Here is a 20,209-nt window from a genome sequence, read left to right as displayed (position 1 = left end):
CAGGCACATGGGTCAATACATGAGCGGGACACAGAAAGGAATTGGCAAGAATACCAGAGGCGCAAAACACCAGCTACTGGTAGACAGAACAATCAGCCGAGACTGCAAGACCAGACTGACCAACCTGTGCACTGCCTGGATTGATTACAAGAAGGCCTATGACTCAATGCCCCACAGCTGGATACTGGAATGCCTAGAATTGTACAAGATCAATGGGACCCTAAGAGCCTTCATCAGGAACTCAATGGGGATGTGGCGTACAACACTAGAGGCCAACTCCAAGCCCATAGCACAAGTCACCATCAAGTGCGGGATCTACCAAGGAGATGCTCTGTCCCCACTGCTGTTCTGCATAGGCCTGAACCCCCTCAGTGAGATCATTAACAAGACTGGCTACGGATACCGACTACGGAACGGAGCAGTTGTCAGCCACCTCCTGTACATGGATGACATCAAGCTGTATGCCAAGAGTGAACGAGACATCGATTCACTGATCCACACTACCAGGCTATACAGCAATGACATTGGAATGTCGTTCGGACTGGAGAAGTGTAGTCGGATGGTAACAAAGAGAGGGAAGGTAGTCAGAACTGAGGGGATTGAACTACCAGAAGGCAACATTGCAGACATAGAGGACAGTTACAAGTACTTGGGGATCCCGCAGGCGAATGGGAACCATGAAGAGGCCGCTAGAAAAGCTGCAACCACCAAGTACCTGCAGAGGGTCAGGCAAGTCCTGAGGAGTCAGCTGAATGGTAAGAACAAGATCCGGGCCATCAACACCTACGCCCTGCCCGTGATCAGGTACCCTGCTGGGGTAATAGGCTGGCCAAAGGAGGAGATAGAAGCCACTGACATAAAGACAAGAAAGCTCCTTACCATGCATGGAGGGTTTCACCCCAAGTCCAGCACCCTGAGGCTGTACGCTAAGCGGAAGGAAGGGGGCCGGGGACTGGTGAGTGTCAGCACCACAGTCCAGGATGAGACAACGAACATCCAAGAATACATTGGGAAGATGGCCCCAACTGACCGAGTGCTCAGTGAATACCTCAGGCAGCAGAAACCCAAGAAAGAGGAGGGAGACGAGGAACCATCATGGAAAGACAGGCCCCTGCACGGTATGTACCACCGGCAGATAGAGGAGGTGGCTGATATCCAGAAATCCTACCAGTGGCTGGACAAAGCTGGACTGAAAGACAGCACAGAGGCACTAATCATGGCAGCACAAGAACAAGCTCTGAGCACAAGATCCATAGAGGCTGGGGTCTATCACACCAGGCAAGACCCCAGGTGCAGGCTGTGTAAAGATGCCCCAGAGACAATCCAGCACATAACAGCAGGGTGCAAGATGCTAGCAGGCAAGGCATACATGGAACGCCATAACCAAGTGGCCGGCATAGTGTACAGGAACATCTGTGCGGAGTATAACCTGGAAGTCCCGAGGTCAAAATGGGAGATGCCCCCAAGGGTGGTGGAGAATGACCGAGCTAAGATCCTGTGGGACTTCCAGATACAGACGGACAAAATGGTGGTGGCTAACCAACCGGACATAGTGGTGGTAGACAAACAGAAGAAGACGGCCGTAGTGATCGATGTAGCGGTTCCGAATGACAGCAATATCAGGAAGAAGGAACACGAGAAGCTGGAGAAATACCAAGGGCTCAGAGAAGAGCTCGAGAGGATGTGGAGGGTGAAGGTAACGGTGGTCCCCGTGGTAATCGGAGCACTAGGTGCGGTGACTCCCAAGCTAGGCGAGTGGCTCCAGCAGATCCCGGGAACAACATCGGAGATCTCTGTCCAGAAGAGCGCAGTCCTGGGAACAGCTAAGATACTGCGCAGGACCCTCAAGCTCCCAGGCCTCTGGTAGAGGACCCGAGCTTGAAGGATAAACCGCCCGCAGGGGCGTGCTGGGTGTTTTATATATATATATATATATATATATCCTCTTTATCCTCTTATCATTAACCTTTACAGTTTTAATACAATTATTCCTCAGTTAGAAAATTTCCCCAAGGTCAAACAAAGGGAGACCACACTATGGCACATGTTCAAACAAAGGTTTATTCATCCAAATTATTTGTTAATCAAATAGATATATAACATCACCCCCAGAAAGGTGTCAACTCAGCTCTGTAGATCATATTACAGCAGTTAGAATTTTAGATTCAAGCTGCTCTTCATACTTTTGGCCACAAGATGGCACCAAAGAAGACTTTGCTGAAAAGCTTCGGGTAATGAACCCTTTTTCAATACAAGCTTCAGTGCTTCAGAAGGCTTCATAGTGCCATCACCACCGCACATCTAAAGTCTTCGTCCTTGTCAAATATAGGGGGTCGAAGAAATTATATTATTAAATAGCCAATGATCAGTGTTGCATTTCCTACACTCACTACCAACCACACCTCTCCTCTACTTCTAACACAGCCCGCTGTCGGCAGTTGCGCTTTCTATCTGCCGATATTCAAGACAGCGAAGAAGCCCCGAGCCGGAAGGACACATCCTGACATTAGGACGGTTCTGCGGTGGGTTAGGTCAGGAAAGATGCTAGCCATCATCTCGAATGTGTTTAGAGCCAGTGCCCAGCGGAATGTAAGTGCTGTTTTTTTCTTAATTCTTTAAACGAACTTAGCTAAACATTGCAAAACGTAGTCTCGCGAAGAGCGCCAGTCGACCCAAAACAAAACTGTCATCGCTGTTCTGACCTTGTAAGCCTGAATGATAGCTTCATTAGCTAACACGGTAAAAGTTTGCGCACAGATTTAAAGTTTCAATGTCAGCGGACAGTCAGTAACTACTTAGTTAATGTTTAAATGAATGGAAATGGGAACTGTTAAAGGAAGGATGAAAGCTAGCATTAATAACAATCAGTCTTAAATACTGAGACAGCCAAGAAAACTCACTTTACTGTTCTGACATCACTTTAAAAAAACCGAAACATAAAACAACTGTATTTGATATTTTTGTGGCGCTTTATAATAAGGTCACAGAGGTAAGCGTTATTAAGGTAGTAATAGGGTATTAGCAAGTGCATAATTCATCATTTATATAGCATTACTCTTCCTTAGTATTCCATTCATAAATACAGATATATTATCATGACTGTGATTATGATTATTGCTAGCAGTCATGTAGTAACAGTGATAGATGTACACATTTACAGCATGTACAGCAATGATAGGTGTACATGGTCATTTATAAATGTTATAAATTACATACTAAGGAGGAGTAACAATATATAAAAGATGAATTAAGCACATGCTAATACCTTACTAATGCTTAATAGTCTGAACTTGCTGTTAAGAACTTAACTTAAATCAGATGACAACTCAAACTTTTGGAAACTTAGTTACAATCCATTTAAAGACTATTCAGTGAATGATTTAACTATAAACCAGGTCCTATGAAGGACAAATTATAATAATGGCTGGTTGGGGGAGGAAGCTTTGCAGTAAATGGGATGAGGGCTAACATGTAAAAGTCCAGTCGAAACATTTAACAGACTAATGGGAAGGCACGCTGTAAAAATGAGTGCCTTGGGAGTTATATGATCTCTGTAGTTGTCTCAAAATGTGACACGAATTACTTTTATAGATTAAAAGCTCTTGCATACTTGTTTCTCACAGGGGGCTGCAGTGATTATGTCAGCACGCACATATGCTGACTTCACGACCCAGGCTACCTTTGAAATAAAGGTAAGATTGAAATTGTGATGTCGTGAACACAGACTGGCACTTGGCAGTTTGACTCATGGGTATTTGCTTCTCTATAGAAATGTGACCTCTTCAAGCTGGATGAGGGCCCTGCCACTCAGGTGGTTCTGACTCGTGATGAGGGTCTGCAGTACTACCGCATCATGCAGACGATGAGGCGTATGGAGCTGAAGGCAGATCAGCTCTACAAGCAGAAAATCATCAGAGGATTCTGCCACTTGTATGATGGCCAGGTTGGATGATTTTTCTGATCTACAATGAAAGTTAGGGATGGTAGTTTAAATTTCGGAATATCTGGCAAGGATGTTAAACTTTTTGGAGGAGTGGAAGTTTTGAAGTGTTGCCCTGTGAAACATTTATTGATTACTCTTCAGAATAAATCTCCCTTTAGAACCAGACATGTCAAGCTGTTTTCTCATTATAGGAAGCTTGTGCTGTTGGTATTGAAGCCTCAATTAACTTGTCAGACCACCTGATCACGGCATACCGTGCCCATGGCTACACTTACACCCGGGGAGGGACTGTGAAGGAGATTATGGCTGAGCTAACCGGTGAGTTGTTGGTGAAGACATTAAATATCAGTACACAATGGGACTCATTTTGAATTAACTCCCCTGTGAAAAGCGGCAAATGTTCAGTTGCTGCTGGAGTAACTTGGCAGGCTTTGAATCTTTATTTTCCCAAAAGGGAAGCTGTTGAGCCCAGGACATAGACTATTGAAGTTATAAAATGATGAAACTAGAAATGTCTCCCTAATTGACTGAAGGCGGGACACATTTGTTGCTGGCCCTGCTTCAGCCTGGTTTTCTAGTCCCTGAGATTACGGTTCTAGGAAACTTATTTAGTCTGGCTGAACCTAGGAACAAATTTCAGTTGATGATGTACTTTGAGCTGTAAATGCTTTTGTTAATATCACCTAATATCTTTTTCACGCACAGGCAGAAGAGGTGGTATTGCAAAGGGCAAAGGAGGCTCTATGCACATGTACTGTAAACACTTCTATGGTGGAAATGGAATTGTTGGTGCTCAGGTAAGTATAACATTTGGCAGCTTTGCTTTAAATTTGTTACTTATCGTTCTGCCTTCCATGGTTTGCGTTCATCTAATTGCATTACAAGATATTTCACAGGGCCATTGGTTTGAACTGACACTTGTACATTTAGACTTTAACACTGAAGTTTACTCAATGTTGGACTTCTCTAGGTTCCTTTGGGTGCTGGTGTAGCACTTGCCTGCAAGTTTCAGGGCAACAACCAGCTGTGTGTCTGTCTCTATGGTGATGGTGCTGCCAACCAGGTATGTGTAGCTTTTTTTTCTTTTTTCTTTTTACATAAATGGGTTAAAGAGCAACACGTTTGGATCTACACCTGGCCAGTATTTACTTTACTTTGCAGTAGGTTTAATCTTGTTCTGTGGGAATTGAGCAAACTTGTGCTAAATGCACAACATAACTAAATTCTGGGAAGTGTTAAAGGATAATAAATGGCCTTAGTACAAAGGAGAATCTAAACTGATGTAACTGGGCTTCTATTACAGGACACCCTTTTAAAGTCTTGTGTATATTTCACAGGGCCAGATTTTTGAAACGTACAACATGGCTGCTCTCTGGAAACTGCCTGTTATCTTTATCTGCGAGAACAACCGGTATGGCATGGGCACCTCAGTGGAGCGAGCTGCAGCCAGCACAGATTACTTCAAGAGAGGAGAGTTCATTCCTGGTCTGAGGGTAAGGGTCTGGCATGCTTGAGCACATTTCTTACATGTAAAGCTACATGTTAAGCTGTTGCATAGCTACAGACACTTGACAGAAGCTGATATCTTGCACAATTTGTTAGTAATCGAACAGTTATTCAATTTGGGTTTGTTCAATCAAAATTACAAATGAATGATTAACCTTGACTGTCTCGAACACAATGCACACTAGATGGAAGTGTGCTAAATGCTATTTGGAGTGATGTGTTCGTGAAATGTAAACACTTTCAAATGTGTTTGGTGCTACCATAAACTTGTAGAATCTGCATGTTGACCATGTCAGTTTATTACTTTTTGTAAGATAAGATTAAAGAAAAATACTCAGTAACTTTGTGTACAGGTGGATGGAATGGATGTTCTCTGTGTCCGGGAAGCAACCAAGTTCGCTGCTGATCACTGTCGCTCTGGGAAGGTACGTTTAAAATGTTATATTGACGTGTGCAGGAAATGCGACTCAGATCTGTAACTTCTTTGTCCTTTGCTCAGGGTCCTATTCTCATGGAACTCCAGACATACCGCTATCATGGACACAGCATGAGCGATCCTGGCGTTAGGTAAACGTTAGGCTACTTGATTATTTAAATTGATACAACTTAAAGTGGCTAAAGTTCTCACCTACAGTTTAATCTTACAGATTTTCTCTTCACTGTGCCTGTGCCCCTTACCTCTGCTCCTTAGTAGTCTCCATGTACCCCCTTTGTAGTGACCTGACAACAGCCTAGGGATGAATTGAGATTCAGTATCTTCTGTCAGATTTCTTTATTTGATAGGCTTCACACCTCAAAGTAATTTGAATTTCATTTGAATCTGCATAGAAATGATCACAGAAATTTTGAAGGCACTGGATTTTCCAAAATGAGCCTAAATTTGTCAAAAGTAATATTACAAAACATTTGAAATCCTCAAAGTGCATTTGATAGCAATAGTAGTGCATCCCTCCAACTTTCCTGCACCCTCTCCCCTTTTAGCTACCGCACACGTGAGGAGATCCAGGAAGTGCGCAGTAAGAGTGACCCCATCTCCTTGCTGAAGGACCGCATGCTCAGCAACAACATGGCTAGCGTGGAGGAGCTCAAGGTAGGAAATGCTTCAGATATAGAAATCACATTTCTGTGAGCCAACACTTCTGACAATTTGGAAGCCTCAAACAAGAGTCCTTGTTTTTGTAACTGGGTATTAAAAGACAGTCATACTGCAACAACTTAATAACCAAGTGAGTTTAAGATCATTCTGACTAAGCATACTGACATTTGGGTTAGCTTTAGTCTGTCAAGTGAAAGTGAACAGCATGCTTTAGAGGTGAGGTTAATGAAAGTGTCTGCTCTTTAACAATAGTGTAAAATTCTACAGCTGAATTTAAGATGAGATCCTCTAGGTTTCATCCCTTGTCTTTGAGGAAAATTGCATTCATAGACTGGAAAATGCATTTGAGACAGAACAATGCTAAAGTCTTTATAAACAGGTGGGAAAAATACATAGTCCCATGGAACGAGGGGCACAAGCTAGTTACCGCGCTAGAGTTATGCTTCTATGAGCTTTAGTAGCCTTCTCCATTTGAAGTAGGATGGTAAACAAAATATGTCTATTCTCTGCTTCTATTGGTTTGACCAAACGTTCTTTGCTGCAGTGTCTAACTGTCCTTATTTATCTGTAGGAAATTGATGTAGAAGTGAGAAAGGAAATCGAGGATGCAGCTCAGTTTGCCACCACAGACCCAGAGCCCCCACTGGAAGACTTGTGCAATCACATCTTCTGCGACATGCCGTCTTTGGAGGTGCGCGGCACAAACCCATGGGCCAAGCTGAAGTCTGTTAGCTAAAGTTCTTGATTCTCCGCCCTCTTACAATCATAACCCACCCAACCCCTTTCCTTAATGCACACGCCATGTACTTTAAACGAGTGCCTCATCACTAGAGCTTTTAGCATCAGCAAGTAATCGACTTCTAGAGCTAAGTAAACAGTTGGGGCCATTTTTACAAAGAAGTGTTGGTTTAAACTGACACAAAAAGAATTGGAGATCAGATTCACTTTTCTACCTCAAGTCTTGAAATTGCTACAGTGAAATGTTAAAACATTATCAGTGTTGCCAAATTAAAATTTATACCTACATTTATCCACTTCACCATATTTAATTTTTAGCCAGAAATGTTTCGTGATTAAAATCGCAGTTTCTGGCAGACATCCTTTTATTAAGACTTCTTGAGGCATATTTATTCCTTAAATCTCTGTAAATCTGACTCCATGTGAATATGTAGTGGATTATTTGCTAATTGATCTGGTAATTTTTGAGGTGCTGTAAGTGTTCACTGTGTCAAACACAGGCTGTATGACCTTAACATGGCTTTGTGCTCTTTATACTTAAATGTACATGATAAAGAAGTCAACTTGAGACATTTGCATGTGTCTTTATTTCAATTGTCTTCAAAAATGCTGCAAATTGTAACTGTTCAAAATGTTAATCTACATGAATGGGTCTGGTAGATCTGAAAGCTGAATTTGACTCACGAGTTGAGCAGATGTCTGTGTTCACATGATCGTGAGGTCTTTTTCAGATTTGGTGGCTTGTCTCCAAACATTTTTAGAGGCTTGGCTTAAACTAAATGTGGGTGAACTAGAAATGAAATGATCAAGTGAAAATTTAAAACCTAACATTGGGTGGCACGCTCATGCAGCTGTGCCTCTGGCTTTGTAACTTGTGTGATCAGATGTAACGTCAGTGACTCATCAACAAGCTTCTATCCCTACTGGCTTGCTTTGCAGACTATTGATGCAAGTTTTTAAAGAACTCTGCAACTCTTTCAAGGGGTACTGGGAGATTAGGACTTTCTACAGAAACATATTGAACTGTTGGCTTCAATGTCTAAAGCTAAAAGTCTTAGTGAATCTGTTACAAGGTGGGGAATTATGTAAAACACTGTGGAAAACATTGAGTTGCTTTGATAAAGGGATTTTGTAATGCTATTTGTGTATTCTGTAAACAGAGTAAAGAGGTCAAGGTAACTTTTCAGTAATGCAATGCACCATGGTTAAACAAGTTTTGGCTCTTCGCCACTGCCAACTTAGGGAGGGTATTGGATCCTGTGTGAAATGCTTACAATAAAGTAATTAAGTCAACAGTCAAATTTGCTGTCAGTTGTCTTTTTTGCAAACATGGAAAATTTCTCAGCTTATAAAGCCAATAAAGCACAAAAAGTCTATTGAACCCTGCAAAAATCACAGGTCAAAAACGAAAATGGCTTAAAATTATTTTCTAAGATGTTGGGCAAATCTGCCACCAAAAAAGCTCCAATGTGGCCTTGATTCTCCAAGGGGAACTCCAACCAAAATACCATCCTTCCAAAGATAATTGTTATTGTGGAAGCTGTTTAACACCTCAGTCCAAGAGAATTTAATAATGTAACTGGGTTTAGCTGCAAATGCAAATACACATTTTGCATCTTCTCTCCCATTAAACCATTTTAGTCAACCATTGTGTTCTATTGTGAGACATTATACGCAGCTACTCCCATTAGCATATAAATTGCACATAGGATGGATGGAGGTAGTGACTTGCCCATAGTTGTGTATCCTTGGGCAAGATACTAACCCCAAGTTGCTCTCCGATGGATGAATGTGTGTGAATGTAGTTAGAAAGCACTAAGTACAGATAAAGTGCTTGTGAGAATGGGTGTGATTGGGTGAATGTGGCATGTTGTATAGAGCGCTTTGAGTACTCCGGGAGAGTAGAAAAGCGCCATACAAGAATCAGTCCATTTACCAATCAAATTTTTATGGAGTGCTTTCTCCCAATCTTCATCAGAGAATGAAACCAACATATGTTTACTCTATTCTTCTCTTATTTGATTAACAGAAGGATTGATTTCATTCATTATCTGAGTATATATCATTGATACTCTTCTTTTGTTTAATAAATTGACCTTCAGCAAAGAGTCTAAACAGGATGTTGGGAAGTATCTGGAAAATTTACGTACAAAGTCTCTAATGTTATTGTTTTATTCACAGACTGCAGATTATTTTTTATTCAGAATCAAAGAATCTAAATAACAGAATTACAAAGTGCCTTGATGCTACTGTTGTAATAATACTGAACTGAACTTAAATGAGCTGAACTGTGATATACAGTGATTGATGAATTTGTTAGACACCATCCAGTGTAATTTTTATGCCACACTGCCACAAATTAAGTGTATTGGTAATCATTTTTGTATTTCTGTAATGGTTACGGTAATCCACCAGAGTGCACAAGCTCTTTAATCCAAATGATATTTTAATGCTAATTTATAAATATTGATTCATTTCTAACTTCTCACAAAGATGTGAGTTCAGTTTCCTATTTGTCTAATCAATGAAATCATTTGTAGTTTCAACCATGTTTTTGACAGATTTCTAAAATATTAATCTTTTTTTATTTTTTTAATGACAGGTGGTCTGACATTTTGTTAAGCACTGTGTGTATCACCATCAGTTACAGTCTTGACAGGAAAAGATAAATTTGTGTCTATTTTGGAAAAAAAATGAGTATTTCCAGCCTGGCATTGTAACCTCATTTGGACAGGTAGTAGCTGCCAAAAGTATTGTTGCTGTAAAACCTTTAGCCCCAACACCTCCAAGAATTCCCGAAGCTAAGCAACAAGGACCTCGGCCTGGGATGTTGCTCTGCCATGCAATAGCCATCGCTAAAGAAAGTAAGTCGTTTTCCTCAGTAACTGTAGAAGAAGATGTGTACTGAAACTTTGATTTAAGGGATTTTTTAAAAAGCATTTTATAAACGGTATAAACAGCATTTAAAAAGCATTTTTTATAAGCTACATCATCTACAATCCTTTGGATTATTAGAAATCACATGTGTTTTACTAACCTGGTTGACTATCAGGCACGAAAGCAGACAGTCAGTGCATACCAAATATTGCAAGAGAGGGTAGGGTTGAGCTCCCGCCTGTCCCTTAGCTTAAGTCTGCTGTCTTCAGATAGCTGGTAAGAAACGCAGCAAGGAGACATTAAATACTGCACATAAGAAGTGCTGTACACTGCGGCTGTGTTATTTGTGTTGTTCCTCAAGTCATGTTCAGTGTTGTGTGGTGTAAAAACAGAATAAAGAAAAGACGGGGGTTAAAAAGTTTTCAAGCTCTGGCAAAGCACCACTCGCACATCCTGATGACTGATTAGATTAGATTCAGCTCCAGAAAACAATGGACCTGGAAGTAGAAGGAACAGGCTGAGCGCTATTGCTGAAACTTGCACAGACTACAAATGACTTTATTCATCAGGAGGTCAATCAGGCCCTTGATGCCATTGTTGGACAATTGCAGCCATGGTTGGGCCTTTCCTTTGGATTTCTCTGAAGCAGTGCTGGGAGTTTGCTGAGTGGCAGTGTTGTTGCCGTCTTGGTCCCTTGGGACATGAAAACCTGTACAGGAAGTTTGTATATCAGGTTATAGTGTAGTGCAATATGTAGTGAAAACAATTTTCGACTCCTGTTGTTCACACTGAGATAAAGCAGTAAATGAAGTAATTCACATCAAGTGAATTACTTCATTTACTGCTTTATCTCACAAGAATCTAAAATCCATCCATCCATTCGCTTCCGCTTATTCTTTTCAGGGTCGCAGGGGGCGCTGGAGCCTATCCCAGCTGTCATGGGGCGAGAGGCGGGGTACACCCTGGACAGGTCGTCAGTCTGTCGCAGGGCCAACACACAGGGACAGACAACCATTCGCGCTCACATTCACTCGCACATTCACACCTGCGGTGTGAAAGAATCTAGAATTTGAATAAAAAGTGCAGTTGTATTAACAGAAAATGTACTTTAAAAATATATCTGCGGCATCTGAATAAATCTGTAAACAGTAATTTCCCTCACACAGTATACTGTTGGTGCAGATGAATTGAACTTTAGAAGGCTTTAATCTCTAGCAGTGCATGAGATTGTATTAATTTATCACAGGAACACCTGTAAAACCTGAATCTGCAGAGTAACTTTTTACTGCTACTGTTAAATAAATGTACAAAACTTCACTCCCTTTATCACTCTAAAACTAACTGGTTTTGACTGGTAAGTCATACCTTGTTCCCACATAATACTTGTCCTTAGTTAGTTCCGTATTATATAAGATGTCAGTCCCAATCAAAGAGGATCAATATCAATCTTCTGTCACCTTCCTTGTATTTCCCCTTTGTATAACTGTGGTGTGAATCTTTGCTGGTCAGTAAACTTAATCACTCTCAGTGAATCATAATTTTAAATGAATGACTCTTCAGAGCAAAGCGAGGCTATGTATGAATGAGCTTTTATCCACGTTCTCCTCCCGCTGATCGCTTCTTCCACCCAGATGATACCATTGCAGCTTGTCTCACTGCCTGTTCTGTGTTTTGTATGTTTTAAGTGTAATGTGCTCAAGGTTCCTGATAACATGGTCCAGTACCTGCATCCTGTTGGAGAACTGTAGGTATCAGCCTCGTCTCGGAACAGAGACGCCATCATCTACCTGCTCAGTCGTGTCTACACCCATCTGGACCAGCCAGCCAGCACTGTGACGGTCATGTTTTTTGACTTTTCCAGTGCTTTCAACACCATCAGGCTGACCCTCCTGGGTGATAAGTATTAGCGATGCAGGTGGATGCTTCTCTGGTGTCCTGGATTGTTGATTACCTGACAGGAAGACCACAATATGTACGTCTCCCACAGTGTGTGTCTGACAAGGTAATCAGCAACATGGGAGCACCACAGGGGACTGTCCTCTCCCCCTTCCTCTTCACCCTCTACACCACAGACTTCAGCCACTGCACAGAGACCTGCCATCTTCAGATGTACCGGGCTGTGGTTGACTCCTTTGTCACGTGGTGTGAGCAGAATCATCTGCAGCTCAACGTGGCAAAGACCAAGGAATTGATAGTGGACTTCAGGAAGACCAGGAAACACTTAACCCCTGTTTCAATCCAGTGGGTCAATGCTGACATTGTGGATGACTATAAATACCTCGGTATACACATTGACAATAAACTGGACTGGGCTAAAAACACCACAGCACTTTACAGGAAGGGCCAGAGTCGTCTCTATTTTTTGAGGCAACTGATGTCCTTCAACATGAGTCTGTTGTGGCCAGTGCATGCTGGGGGAGCAGGCTGAGGGTCGCAGATGCCAACAGACTCGATAAACTGATTCGTAAGGCCAGTAATGTTGTGGGGGTGGAGCTGGACTCCCTCAAGGTGGTGTCGGAGAGGCGGATGTTGTCCAAGATAAAGACAATGTTGGATAATACCTCCCACCCACTCCATGACATGCTGGTCAGTCACAGGAGCTCGTTCAGTGAAAGACTGAGATTACCGAAAATCACCACTGAACGACACAGGAAATCATTCCTGTCTGTGGCCATCTCTCTGTACAACACATCCACTTAACACACTGTTTACTGCAACAGCTACACCCTTCTTGCACAAGTTCTTTTTCCGCTATTTATTAATAAGTGACTTTTATGTACATATATGCCTGTATAGATTGTGCTATTCTTAGTTAGTGTATTGTCTGTCTCTGTTAATGTTTGTTTATAATGGAGCACTGTAACGAAAAATAATTTCCCCCTGGGATCAATAAAGTATTCTGATTCTGATTCTATGTGCAGATGTCTATGTGAATTATTGTAATCAGCCTCCTTGAATGATTTCATTCAACTTTACTCAACTATAAAGCTGTGCTCTTACGCCCAGAGCTTGTTCTGTCCTTTAGATACATTTGTTGACTGTTTAATCTTTCACCAGTCAGTAAGACACTTGTATTGATTTATTTAAATTATTGCTTTTTTTGCATACATTTAAAGGTCCTGATGTCTCTTGATGCCAGTACGAATCTTGTTCAGGCTTCACAACATGCTCCTCCACAGTGTGACTATCAGCGGCTCATTGGACAGCTGACTGCACCAGAAAAGTCAGCAGCTTAAAAACCTGCTCCCTGTTTAACTTTACAGCAACATATTTGTCTGAAGCCATGTGTTAGTGAACGACCGAGTCCCCGTTTATGAATCAAAATAAAGAAAGGATGTAACTTCTCAAAAATCACGGTAGGTTTTCTTTTTCATTGATAAAATTGTCATAACAATAATTCAGTCTGTATAAAAGTGGCGAATGAGGAGTTTCATTAATTTCGGAGTCATGAGTATTTCTACAGGCACTGCAGCGTGCTGTCGATTTTTGAAAAGCTTGATGGATTTTTAAGGCGACATTTTTCCATATGCAGATCAACATGTGAATTTAGAGGCTTTCGCATTTCAAAGCCCTTCAAAGCCCAAAGTCTTCAAGAAGTCTGTGTATTTGGGCTAAATAAAGTAGAAAACAGCGAAGCTGAATTTCCGAGGACTGGGCGTCGAAAGTGTTTTTATGCTTTTTATGATAAATTTTGTATCGACTAAACCAGAAGTGATCGATACCAATGAAAGTTTTCAGTCTTCTCTGTGTAATTCTATTTGTCAGCTGTCTGCTCAGCAAGGCTGCGTGAGAAAAGAAGCTCTTGTGACCTCAGGGACCTCAAACATGTGTAAGATAAACGCTGTGAAAGTTTTCTTTACCTGTCTGGTGCAATGAATAGCTGTCTCCCAGTACTCGGGACGCTCGTCATTGTTTTTGTTTGTCTTTTTTGTGTGCAAAGGTTCTGCAGTGTCATGGCTGCTTTCATGGACACCTTGGGTCCTTTGTCCTCCTATAATATAATCATGATCTTCACAGCTGTAATGATGATGGAGTTGAGGCTGCTGGGGTGCTTATACAGCTTCACTCCCACTGCCATCAATGTCAAGAGGCAGTACTATAAGTAATCTGGAAACTAAATTGTTTTAGTGTCAAGTTTCAAATGCATCATACATGTCTGTATGCTGTCAACACAAACAGTAATAAGCAGCATCACTTTCAATCCTATAAATGGCATTATTGTTACTTTGACCTTCAGATCAATCTAATGACCTTTAAGGAGAGGTCAGAGGTCAAATGTGGCATATTTTAAATCTGTATGTGGTCGCTCTAAGTTACAAGGCTCTTTATCAGTTCTTGACCAATAAAGCTTGATTTTGAAGACATTGGTGGATGTAAGCCAAACTTTAATGGACTGTTAACATTACCCCACTCCACACCTCGACAAAAATATATCAAAATCCATTCAAAACATTTCGAACTATCGTTTTTTCTAGATGAAAACTGGCACTGTGTGTGCACGCCAGTGATACACGCAGTACGCCTGATGGGCTAATTAATTCCAGAAGATGGCAGCAATGCGAAAACAAGGATGTCAGCTACTGGAAAAACCTGAGCGAAGAAGAAGAACAAGGAAGACTGCTCCAATCCTGCAGTAGGTCTGAGGCGCGTTGCTGCTGAGTGGCTACGTGCTGTTAAAGGGACGTAACAATGGAGTCTGCTTTCCACACTGATATGAAGGAGCTTTTCTGTGCTCTGTGCACCGCTCTGCTCCTCCTCGCCACGGTCACGTCTGCAGAGGAAAGCGCTCAGGTGAAAAACCCCCAGTGTCAAAGTTACGCGGGAGGACACGTCTATCCCGGAGAGGCTTTCCGTGTGCCCGTGTCCGACCATTCCCTCCACCTCAGCAAAGCCAAGAGTGAGTTTCTCTCATGCTTTCATCCAGAGAGTGCTGCTAGATTAGCATTTGCATATTTAAAGTGTGCACTGATTTAAATTTTTTTTATTTTTTTTTTATTTTTGCTGCTTTCTCCTTCCTGTCAAACTACGACTAGCAGCTTGTGCATGTTGATGTAGCAGGCTGGTGCTGCACAGAGCACCCATGTTATGGTTTAATTTTGCAGTTATTGTTAAAATCCCCAGGTGATATCTTTATTTAAAGTTTAAGCCTAACCTGAACTCTCATGGTTTTTGTAGGACACGTCATACTCTGAAAATCTTGGCATGAGCACCTCTCCCCGCCCCTCTGACACATGACTGTGTGTGGCGCAGTACCTACACTTTTTAATACAGACCTGATAACATAAATAACACTACTTTCAAAATAATAAAAGGGGACCACTAAACTCATGTGATTATGTATGGGAGATTTACTGTGAAGATGTCCGAGTCATTGTCATTACTGCAGGTTTTTCCTCTTCCATATGGAAACATGAGTTTGTAGACTTTACCGGGCAAAGTGCGTAATTTTGCGCCTATTCCACAATTTGCATATTTATGACATGATGCAAATGTACTTTTTAAAAGGTTGGGGAAACCTTTTATCGGCTGAGACTAAAGAAGTCACTTGGATAAGTGACTAAACGTTTCTCCCACTGAAAACACTAAAAACGTCCAGATTAACAGAATCAACCTTTTGGGGCTTATTCCACTGGTTAAATACAGTGCACTGCTAGTTGTAGTACGAAATGCGTTATATTATGTCCAAACGTTTAACTTGGTTTTTCATCCTGGTTTAGTTTCAAAGCCTGCACCCCACTGGGAAGGAACAGCTGTCATCAATGGTGAATTCAAGGAGCTGAAGCTGTCGGACTACAAAGGCAAATACCTCGTTTTTTTCTTCTATCCCCTGGACTTGTAAGTACCATCGAATGCACGTTACATTATCACTTTGCACATTCTGCTGGGATTGCTGCACAGCGTTGTTCTCAAGTGAAAGCATTTGTTTTGTTTTTTCTGCAGCACATTTGTCTGTCCGACTGAGATCATTGCATTCAGTGATCGTCTGCACGAGTTTCAAGCCATCAACACGGAGGTGGTCGCTTGCTCAGTAGATTCCCAGTTCACACACTTGGCCTGGTGAGATTGCTGTTTCCATCACAATTTAATGGCTGAAGATCAACCCTAATAAAAACAGATGATGTTGTATTATTTTGCTCTACTACTTTAACCTTTTGTATGTACTTTTGATAGACTTTTATTCATTTTATGATAATGAAGACTGATGTTTTTTGCTTTCTGTTTTTTACAGGATCAATACTCCCAGGAAGCAGGGTGGACTTGGACAAATGAAAATCCCTCTGCTGTCTGACCTCACTCACCAGATTTCAAAAGACTATGGTGTCTACCTGGAGGACCAAGGACACACACTGAGGTGAAGTTATAGCCATCATCAAAGTTTTATAGCTTAAGCAGCTTAAAGAAATATTGCTTATTATGTAGCATTGTTATGGCTCCTTGCTGTAAGTTAAAGGTTTTATTTGCAGTTGTAAAACTAATGGTTGCGATCAGTGTGTAAATGATAGATGGACTGGGTCTTATATAGTGCTTTTCAACTTTACCTGAGCACTCAAAGTTCGTTATACAACGTGCCTTATTCACCTTATGCAGGAAGGCTTAAATAGTTCTAGAACCACAAATGGCATATATGAGGCAGAGTCCTGCTGCTGACATTTAGATAATTTACCCCCATGGAAACATTAACAGGAAGCATTGAGCAGCCACTCATGCTCTATTCTAACTCATCCATGTCTTCCTCAGGGGTCTATTCATCATTGATGGCAAAGGTATCCTGAGGCAGATCACTATGAACGATCTTCCAGTGGGAAGATCTGTGGATGAAACTTTGCGGTTGGTCCAGGCCTTCCAGTACACAGACAAACATGGAGAAGGTAAAACGATGGATTTTATTATTGGCAGCTGAAATGTCTGACTGTCCTTCGTTTATGCAGAATACCTAGAAACAAACAGCTGGCTGTCAGCTGAGTCTTTGAGCTGTTTCTTCTTTAAATTCTGACTAGTTCTGTGTTATTGTTTTCACAGTGTGTCCAGCAGGATGGAAACCAGGCAGTGACACAGTAAGTATCACTGGGCCAGTGACTAATATGGATCCTTAGGCACTAACTGCTATTGTCTTCCAGCATATTTAAAAAAAAAAAAAAAATCAGACAGGCAGCAATGTATTTGTAAAAACTGATGAGCTGTCTCAGGCTGATTGCCATAAAGAAGACTGTATACAAAGATGGATGTAGTTTCTGAGTCTGAAAAGTGAAAGCATGATGGAAGTGCTTTAAAATTGCATTGTTTCTGTTTAGCGGCCAGCAGGGGGCAGCACTAGTTGCAAAAAAGCATCTGACTGTGTAACAGGATTAGAAAATGATCCTGCTGCTCACGTGAACAATGATCTCAGTCTATAGTTTCAAGTCTTCTTAATGCATCATGATTTGATTTAGTAAATTATGGTCCCATTTAGAGTAACATAGACCTTATTATTGACAATTAGGTATTAGGGCTGCCACGATTAGTCGACTAGTCACGATTACGTCGACTATCAAAATCGTCGACGACTGATTTAATAGTCGACGCGTCGTTTGAAGCTTTGTAAGATCCCAAAAGACGCAGGAATGAGTAGCAGGATTTAAGAGTGTAATAACGGACTGAAACAGAAGATGGCAGCACTGCATGTACAACGATGCCAGCTGCCGTTAAACCCCGAAGAAGAAGCTGTGTCCCAGAATTCATAGCGCGGCCCTGCTCAGTTTCCAACAATGGCGGCAGCTAGTTAGTTTTAATGTTACTCTTATTATTCTTTCTGGGTCACAAAATACACGTTTAACATATTTTTAGGCGAGAATGTAGCTGTGTAAACCTCAAATATCTGCTCAGTTTATCAAGACACCGCATATTTTCAAAAGCGCTCCGACGTTTTCGGAGACGTCTGTTACCCACTAGCTCGATAGCTAGCCGGGGGCAAGGCTAACTAGAGCCGTGAGAACACCGGACTCCCGGCAAATCGTTTTCAAACCCACCGCCGTCTTTCGCTACTCAGGTTAAACATGATATATGAGTCACTTAGATAACTTAAAAATGTTATTGTTTGGCTTTTTTAGTATTTTATTTGTTCCTGAGTAAATCGGTTTGGCTGAGATTAAAGTTATAGTTTTTACACAGCTGAATAAACGTCAAGCAGACAGCTGATTATCAGAAGTGTGAGATGCTGGAGAATATACTCCGTTGTCCTGTTATATTTTAGATAGCAAGGAGTTTATTAAACTTCACCGAAACAATCTGCAAATTTCATTAAAATTTAATAAACTATCATCTTTTCTTTATTTTTAGTTAGCACAGACCTTAAACACTTAAAGCTGTAAGCTAATGCTAGTTATATAAGAGCAGATGCTGCTGGTGCAATAAGCTGTACGTTTTACGTCCAATGGATCTGATTAGTCGACTAATCGCAAAAATAATCGGTGACTAGTCGACTATCAAAATAATCGTTTGTGGCAGCCCTATTAGGTATACTATGAGATACATTGTCATTGTTTTTGCAAATCAGACCCACCACTTTTTTTTTTGTTGTTGTTATTCCTTCAAAAGAGGTTTTATTATTTATTTGTTTAGTTAAAACAGTTCAGTTTGGCCTCGATGGTTTACCTTAAATTATTACCCAGCAATTACACTGCAAAGATAAGAATTCACCTTTCGCTAATTTCTTCCATTGTTAAGTGGGAATTGCACTATGACTAGTTTATTATCAGAAATCTACATTATGTGTCATATAGGTCTTCTTACATGAAATGTGCTGCACACTAATTTAATGATTTCTTTTCCACAGATCATTCCTGATCCTTCAGGCAAGCTGAAGTATTTCGATAAACTGAATTGATGTATTTGTTTTCCCAGTCTCTGAAATCCAACACTTACACTTTAAAATTTCCAATAAAATGTGTTTTCCTAAACTGCTGTGTGTCTGGTCTCTTAAACCATGACGGTGTTGAAAGTGATGTTGAAAAACTAGTTCATGCATTTATTACTTCTAGGCTGGACTATTGTAATTCGTTACTATCAGGATGTCCTTAAAAACTCCCTGAAAAGCCTTCAGCTGATCCAAAATGTTCTGCAGTGACTATATATCCAGTGACTCCCAGATTCTGGAGATACAGAAATGAAACTACTCGTTTCCTCTCTGCTGTCTGTGCTTTGAATTTGATACAATGTAAATATGTGATGAACAAACATTTTGCTGTAAAAAAACAGCCCCAGGCTGTCCAGCATGTGCAGTGAATAATGCAGGTAATGCCTTCAGCATTTACTTAGCACGCTGAAAACGCATTTAATCATTCTAGTTTATAGCTGCAATATGCAAACTTCACTGTGACCTTTGGGCAGCATGATGGCCTGTTGGCTACACTGTTGCCTCAAAGCAAGAAAGTCCTGAGTTCAAATTCAGTCTTTTTGTAGATGCACTTGTTTTTAAAATGCTTTTAAGGACTATTGCAGCAGGGCCCTGCTTGCTTGGCTTTGCAAGAGAAACAAATGCATGCAAAAGTATCAGTGCCACTGTGATTTCAAGGGTAAAATTTGCTCTCGAATGAGTAAAACAAACTCAAATGTTTCATACAATAAGGTAACTGAAGTTTGTTTATCAGCTGCTGGTTACTAACTTGATCACCTATAGATAATGTTCATCCTCAACCACACCCCTCTTTTTTTTAAGCTGTTAAAAGCAGGTTATATAACCTGTTATATAAACTGTTTTTCTTTTCCCACAATGCAAATAACAGCATCTGAATGCAAAGAAGCAGTAAGTTTTAGCAAGGGAAGAACAACCGGCTCAATGTTATGGGTTGATTTTGTATGTAAAATATTTTACACTCATTTTCAAAAGTGGGTTATTCTTTACTCAGCATAACAGATGTGCTTGGCTTTTTTTTTTCTTAGGTCTGGTTAATATTAACCTTTTAAACAACATTCAAATGTCATCCAGTCAACACAAAGATAAGGGACGAGCAGAAAAGGAAAAGAAACAGGATGTAATGAGCTGTTTGCCCATATATGGGTCACCTTTCTTT

General features: G+C 41.0%; 2 protein-coding genes across 3 annotated transcripts; both read left to right on the top strand.

The window, feature by feature from the left end:
- The first annotated feature begins 2,418 nt into the window (after positions 1-2,418).
- Positions 2,419-8,584, top strand: pdha1a (pyruvate dehydrogenase E1 subunit alpha 1a). Its single transcript, XM_085470125.1, has 11 exons — positions 2,419-2,589; positions 3,624-3,692; positions 3,770-3,943; positions 4,135-4,261; positions 4,649-4,740; positions 4,914-5,006; positions 5,281-5,436; positions 5,803-5,874; positions 5,949-6,016; positions 6,431-6,539; positions 7,117-8,584. Exons 1-11 carry the CDS (start codon positions 2,542-2,544, stop codon positions 7,279-7,281), a joined length of 1,173 nt encoding a protein of 390 aa, XP_085326251.1. The 5' UTR covers positions 2,419-2,541; the 3' UTR covers positions 7,282-8,584.
- A 6,172-nt stretch (positions 8,585-14,756) lies between these two features.
- Positions 14,757-19,096, top strand: prdx4 (peroxiredoxin 4). Of its 2 annotated transcripts, none has more exons than XM_085470124.1 (7): positions 14,757-15,057; positions 15,878-15,995; positions 16,101-16,217; positions 16,390-16,512; positions 16,899-17,029; positions 17,193-17,215; positions 18,973-19,096. In XM_085470124.1, the coding sequence occupies exons 1-7, from the start codon at positions 14,850-14,852 to the stop codon at positions 19,021-19,023; spliced, it is 771 nt and encodes a 256-aa protein (XP_085326250.1). In that variant the 5' UTR covers positions 14,757-14,849; the 3' UTR covers positions 19,024-19,096. The 2 variants fall into 2 exon arrangements, with proteins under 2 accessions (XP_085326250.1, XP_085326249.1); XM_085470123.1 differs by having other exon boundaries at positions 14,758-15,057; positions 17,181-17,215.
- Positions 19,097-20,209: the final 1,113 nt, after the last annotated feature.

This window comes from Copadichromis virginalis, linkage group LG10 (assembly GCF_057382275.1).
Source record: "Copadichromis virginalis isolate Kocher_CV1m ecotype Utaka linkage group LG10, C_Virginalis_male_GT1.1, whole genome shotgun sequence".
NCBI classification, from domain to species: Eukaryota; Metazoa; Chordata; class Actinopteri; order Cichliformes; family Cichlidae; genus Copadichromis; species Copadichromis virginalis.
Note: the sequence above shows the minus strand (reverse complement) of the source record. Positions and strands in the feature narration are given on the sequence as shown.